Source organism: Cryptomeria japonica, chromosome 1, assembly GCF_030272615.1.
Source record: "Cryptomeria japonica chromosome 1, Sugi_1.0, whole genome shotgun sequence".
Lineage (NCBI taxonomy): Eukaryota > Viridiplantae > Streptophyta > Pinopsida > Cupressales > Cupressaceae > Cryptomeria > Cryptomeria japonica.
In genome coordinates this window covers 537741861-537749035 of record NC_081405.1, presented here as the reverse complement: position 1 = coordinate 537749035, position 7175 = coordinate 537741861, and the positions used below count along the sequence as shown (strand labels likewise).

Here is a 7175-nt window from a genome sequence, read left to right as displayed (position 1 = left end):
CCAACATTAGCTCTTGTTGAGGATATGCATACCTTGTAGCCACATTGAGAATTTAGATATCTAGGTGTAGACAAAAAAGAGAACAAAAGGGAAGATTGTGATAACATGCTTCATCATGATCACATGAGGATTATGAGTGCACAAACATGATAGTATATAGAGAACAACACAACACAAGGGGAACAAAATATAAAAATATGTTAGAAATCCCCAAAATTGTACATCAAGAGAAGTAATTTTTAAGATGTTGGCCATGGACTAGTAGCTCCAAGGATTCTATGTATCAATACTTTTGAGGTAGAAAGTGCTTGGTCGCATCCTCAACAATTTGATAGGGTAGTATAACATAAGGCGTCAAATCTTTCATTCTTGTATTTGTCCTCTGATCTAGAGTTCCATATGAGAACATAATCTCCTATCTAAAACTCTTTCTAAACAACATTATTATCAAATGGATATTTCATTTTTTGTTCTCTTAGTAGTTTTCTCTCACGAGCAACCCTTCTAGTTTCATCTAATTCAATCAATTCATGCACTTTTTGGGAAATGATGTCTTCTTGCTCCCCTTCAAACTATTATAATAAATTATAGATTGGTAACTCAAGCTAATTAGTATGTTAGCCTCTATGTCATCAACCAACTCAAATGGACTCTTTCTTGTAGCCTTCTTGTATGTTACTATATCTACACAAGCAACAAGGTGTAGTTTATCATCCCATATTTTGTCTTTGTATCCAAAGTAAAAAAAAATTGTGTTCATGATGCTTCCATTACTGGACTCAAATTGTCCATTTCCTTGTGGATGATAAGGGGTTGATTGCATTAAGAAAATCCCATATTGTGAACATGTATTAGTGAAGTTGTGAGATTTCAAACACATTACATTGTCAACAACAATCCTTGATGCCACACCTAGTTTGTTTTTGCTTCCTCTACTAGTTGAGATTAGCAATATATTAGAATACTTTTGGAGAATTGTCATGTCACTAGGGGAAGTGTTCTCCTAGGTCAACATCTAAAAAGTTTTAGTAAGTGATCGACAACAACTCTTAGTCATGCAAATGTTCTAAGATGAAATTATAGATCTATATTTGTTTTAGTGTATCAACTAAAGTGTTCCTTGAAATAGGATAATAAATTAATCCAATTCAATGTATTTAAATACAAGAATATAATAATAAATCATTTAAGCATTTATTTAGTCTAGATCTATACTGACTACTAAAAATAGGAAAGAACATTGGAATTTGAATTTGAATATTAAAAATTTTAAGGGTCAAATCTATAATTAGAGGTTCCGGGATAATGACTTGGGATATAAAGGTATTGGATTGAAGATACAAGTGAATTTTTTTAGGAAAAATGCATGGTTAGACATAACAAGTAGATAACTAAGATGAATATATTAGATTGTACGTACAAGTAAAATAAAAGATAAGTATATATAAAAGTAACTATAAATTTTGATTTAATAAATAAGAATGCATACAAATATTAATAAAATAAAGTAAAATATAAAGAAATACATAAATAAGAATAATCATATAACAAAATGAATCCAACTTTATATAAAACAAGGAATCGCAATTTGGTGTGCAATGGGTACGCCAAAGAGGTATGGAATATCAATTACGAATGATTTTGTTTTATTTTTTTGCATGCATTTGTGCTATAAAAGAAATCAATTGGTAGGGTATTTAGCAAATGATGTAGTTTGTGCAAGAAAGTTCTCAATGGAGAAGTGATAACTTCAAATCAATTACTCATCCACTTACAAGGATCAAACATTATCAAAACAAAACCCTTGAATCAAGAAGATAAATAGGCTCCATTACCAATATGATCAAGTTGTATTTATAATGGGGAGAGAGGAAAAAAGAGAGAGGGAGAGTTAAAGGGGAAGAACAAGAGAGAGAGGGGTTAGAAGATAGAAATAGGGGACACAAATAGAGAGGAAGATATAGATACGGATGGGGATGGATATGGAGAAGGAGAGAGAGAGTTAAATAGGGAAGTGATACATTAAGATGGAAGAGATGTAAGTTTGAAGAATGTGAGCATATTGTATGGGACCAATTCACATGTGACCTAGGTTTTCAAATTTTGAGAATGTGGGTAAGTTTTGATACCGATTATAGGTTACATTTAATTGTGAGACATGATTGCAAATCTTATTTATGTATGTCAAGTTGTACTGTATCAATTATGATGTACATTTTATCATATGATCTACACTTACAAATTTTAAGACATGGAGCATAATATATGTTACCAAATTACATGTAATATGTGTTTAAAAAGTTGTGAGAGTGATAAAAGTTGTGTGGTATTGATGGCGAGTTATATTTGACCATGTTCCATGTCAACAAACCTTTAATATTCGATTGTGATCGACAATTACAAATTTTATGTTAAGTTAACTATCACCTACCAATTCTGGGCTACATTTGATTGTGATCAATACTTAGAAATCTAAAGAACTTGACGTAAATTATAGGTTATTGATTGTTTATTGCATTCAACATTGGTCCATGTTTACAAATATTAAGAATGTGGGGTGGGTTCTAGTCTATCAACAACATGGGTTTGATTTTTTTTCAAAGTTATCCATGTTTTGACGTAGAGTGAGAGAAATAATAAATATATTAGATATTTAATACTTATATTGATTTATTATTTAATTATAAAAATATATTACGATTAATTATATTCTATATACTATTAAAATTTAAACATATTTTAAAAATAAAATAATATGATAGAATTGTATATTTATAATATGTATTCGATTTTATATATTTTATGTAATAGAAATTGTATATCAATTACCTTTAATATATATTTTCTATTTTCTATTTTATATAATTAATTGTATAAATATATATAATATAAAACATGTTTAATTGTATAAGTTTGTATTTCACATTTTGATATAAATTTTTAATTTATGATTAAAGAATTATTAAAAACATACTTACAATAGAATAATAAAAATGTTTATAATATACATTCAATATTTACTACATCTTTGATACTCACAACTGTTATAAAAATGCATTTACTGTTAGATGAAAAATTACTAATATGTAGAAAGTGAGTTTATTTCTTGACATTCAAAAAATGATATTATATTGATTAATATTAAATTAAATTTAAATTAATCAATATATTATACAATTAATAAAATTATCATAATATAAATAATATTATTATTTTTAAACAATTATTTATTTTTCTATTATTTCACAATAAATATATTTAAAATAAAAAGAATCTATTGATATAGTAATTATTTTTTTTCAAATTAATTTTTTTTTAATTTACTCTTAATCTTTAATCACTATTTTATTTATATATATACATATATATTAAAAATTAAGCCAAAGGTAAATGTGAATATGAAGAGGTATGCAAATTTCACCATCACAACTTTGTAGGTGAGAAAAGGCCTTTAAAGATGCTTCAATTTTATAACAACGAATGCAATCAGTAATCTAGAAAAAATTTATGACAGCAAGCCACAACTATGCATGATTCATGCACTCGCTGACTAAAGGCCGCAAAAATCTATACAAGATATTTTATTTTTGGCCTTCACTAAAGGAGCTCAAAGTATAAGATCAAAAACTGTAGAATGTAAGGTGTGGATTCAGTGATTGAGTGGAATCCACCCTTGATTGAGTATGGGGGCAAACGTGTGAATTGCAAACTCTGCAACATGCTCACCTGCTCTGTGCCACGTTGCACCCATGCCCGTGGCACACAACTCCAACTGGTCATCAACCCCTTAACTACTATATATTACGCCATTTTCTTACACCATATCCACCAAAGTTTGGGTATAAATCTCTGATCTTGAAGAAGTAGACTGTAATTTTTCTAAGTGAGAAGGAAAAATGCCTGGACTTTCCTTGGGAGACACAATTCCTAATGTGCAGGCAGACTCCACTCATGGGCATATTAAGCTCTATGACTACATAGGGGACAGCTGGGCCATTATCTTCTCACACCCTGGTCAGTTCTCAAAACTCTTCAAAATGTCATTTTGTTTCTATGTTTTTGTTTAACCTATGAATTTACACCACAGCTGGGACACTATCTTCTCACACCCTGATCAGTTCTATAAACTCTTCAAAATGTCAATTTTTTTTTATTTTTTATTTTTCTTATACTTTCATTCTTGTTTTGGGTCAGCTGATTTTACAACAGTCTGTACTACAGTGGGAAGGATTATACTGTTTCTATGTTTTTGTTTAACTCATGCTTTCATTCTTGTTTTGGATCAGCTGATTTTACACCAGTCCTTCCTTCCAAGCTTAGAAGGATTGTAGTTATCATTCTGTTTCTATGTTTTTGTCTAACTTATGTTTTGTAAAATCAGCTGATTTTACACCAGTCTGTTCTTCTAAGCTTGGAAGGATTGTAGCTATCATACTGTTTCTATGTTTTTGTCTAACTTATGCTTAATTTCTTCATTCTTGTTTTGGGTCAGCCGATTTTACACCAGCTGATTTTACACCAGTCTGTACTTCCAAGCTTGGAAGGACTGTAGTTGTCATTCTGTTTTTATGTTTTTGTCTAACTTATGCTTTCATTCTTGTTTTGGGTCAGCCGATTTTACACCAGGCTGGGAAGGATTGTAGTTATTTATATGTTTTTGTCTAACTTATGCTTGTTTTGGGTCAGTCGATTTTACACCATGCTGTACTACAGAGCTGGGAAGGATTGTAATTATCATTCTGTTTCTATGTTTTTGTCTAATTTATGCCTTCATTTTTGTTTTGGGTCAGCTGATTTTCTATGTTTTTGTTTTAACTTATGCCTTCATTCCTGTTTTGAGCCAGCTGATTTTTTATTTTGTTTTTAATTTATGCCTTCATTCTTGTTTTGGGTCAGTTTTAATTAACACCAGTCTGTACCACCAAGCTTGGAAGGATTGTAGTTTTCATTACGTTTCTATATTTTTGTTTAACTTATGCCTTCATTCTTGTTTTGAGTCAACTGATTTCAGACCAGCCTGTAATACCCAAGTTTAGAAGGATTTTAATTTTCATTCTGTTTCCATGTTTTTGTTTAACTTGTGCCTTCATTCTTATTTTGGGTCAGCTGATTTTACATCATTCTGTACTACCAAACTTGGAAGGATTGTAGTTTTCATTCTGTTTGGAAGAATTGTAGTTTTCATTCTGTTTCTATGGTTTTGTTTAACTTACGCCTTCATTTTTGTTTTGGGTCAGCTGATTTTACACCAGTCTGTACTACTGAGCTGGGAAGGATTGCCAATTACATTGGTGAGTTTGAGAAGCGTGGAGTGAAGCTTTTGGGCTTGTCCTCTGATGAAGTGGATTCACACAGAGCATGGCTACCTGATGTGGAAGCATGTACCCCTGGATGTAAGGTTACATACCCAATATTGGCTGATCCCAAATCAGAGATTATGGCGAAGCTTAATATGTTGGACCCAGATGAGAAAGATGAGATTGGAAAGCCATTGGCATCCAGAGCCCTGCATATTATTGGCCCTGACAAGAAGGTATATATGCAATCAGATTTTGTTTTTGGGTTTTTTGCAGGTGCATAAAATAGGCTCTTTTACTTGAGGTGAATCTATTTGCTTATTTGTTTTTGGGTTTTTTGTAGCCCTATAAAATAGGCTGTTGGCTGTATAACAGTTGAAGTTGAATCTATTTGCTTATTTGTATACAGTTGAAGTTGAGCTTTTTGTACCCTGGAACAACTGGGAGAAACTTTGATGAAGTGTTGAGGGTGGTGGATTCACTTCAGTTGGCAGCAAAATACAGGGTCTGTACACCTGCTAACTGGAAACCGGGAGAGAGGGTGATAATACCACCATCCGTAAATGATGAGGAAGCCAAGAAATTGTACCCACAGGGGTTTGAGACAATCAGCCTTCCATCTGGGAAAAAATATATTCGTATGACAAAAGTCTAAAAACTGTCATAAATTTGTTTTGAGATGGGATCTATAATGCTTTCTTTCTTAGAATTGGTTTTGTGAAGTTCTGAGCAGTGATTTTATTTATATGGCGTAGCTCAGTTCGTGTGTGAATAAATTGGATTTATGTAAGATTGTCTTTCTCATACATTTTTATAAGATTTTGGCTTTCTCATCAAACTTTGCCTTTTCAGAGCCATGGGAATCCTTAAGTTTGGCTAAAACCTGTTATTTTTGTCTAAATTGATCAAAGTTTTTTCAATCCTTGAATGAATTAAAATTTGACTTTTTATGATATATTGAAATGGGTATAAAAATCCTTTTGAGTGAATTAAAATTTGACTTTTTATGATATATTGAAATGGGTATAAAAAATACATGAGCACCATATTTTGGATGAACTAGGGTTTCAGGGATTGTATTCAGGTTTAAGTGTGAAATTGGATTCAAATTTGAATGAACTGCTTAGTTAATGATTAATACTAATTTGAGACATAATTAAATTCTTCAGTAGATTTTGATTCTTGGGAATCATAGAAAATATATGAAATAGTTAATATAGGGGGATTTATTAGATTTTTTATTCTTAGGAATCATAGAAAATATATGAATTAGTTAATATTTTTACTTTTGAGATAAAATTAAATTAGTGATTGTTTATTAGGAATAATGTAGGGGGATCTAGATTTTTTATTTCTAGGAGTCGGAGAAAATATGTGAAATAAAAAACAAATGGGGTAAATCATAGTAGAAATTTGAATCTATCAAATTAGACTAGGAATCTATCAAATTAGATATGGTAGATTTGGATGAACTAAAGTGTGAAATTAGATTAGATTAGATCCGGATGAGCTTAAAAAGAGTTTATCTAATTATATTGAAATAATTAAATTTAGGATGAAATAGACAAATTTGATCTGGGAATAGTAGAAAGTTGAATTTAAACTTTGAGATGGTCTATAGCTCGGAAGGAAGTAGTTTCATTCAAAATCATTTCTGATTAGATTAAATTAATTATATTCAGATTAGATTTAGATTTTGGATGAACTAAAAAGGTGTAGAATTATTAGATTCAAATTATATTTACTATAAAATAGTATAAAAGTGATTAGATTTGGATAGTAACTAATGAGATTCCGAGTAGATTTGAATAGTAACTAGTGAGGTTCAAATTAGATTTAGATGAACTAGTAATCTAGGAATTGTAATTAGATTTAGAT

General features: G+C 30.5%; 1 protein-coding gene across 1 annotated transcript; it reads left to right on the top strand.

Annotated features, from left to right (window-relative positions):
• The first annotated feature begins 3648 nt into the window (after window positions 1–3648).
• Window positions 3649–6135, top strand: LOC131044923 (1-Cys peroxiredoxin A). The gene is made up of 3 exons (XM_057978403.2): window positions 3649–4014; window positions 5238–5533; window positions 5707–6135. Exons 1-3 carry the CDS (start codon window positions 3897–3899, stop codon window positions 5950–5952), a joined length of 660 nt encoding a protein of 219 aa, XP_057834386.2. The 5' UTR covers window positions 3649–3896; the 3' UTR covers window positions 5953–6135.
• Window positions 6136–7175: the final 1040 nt, after the last annotated feature.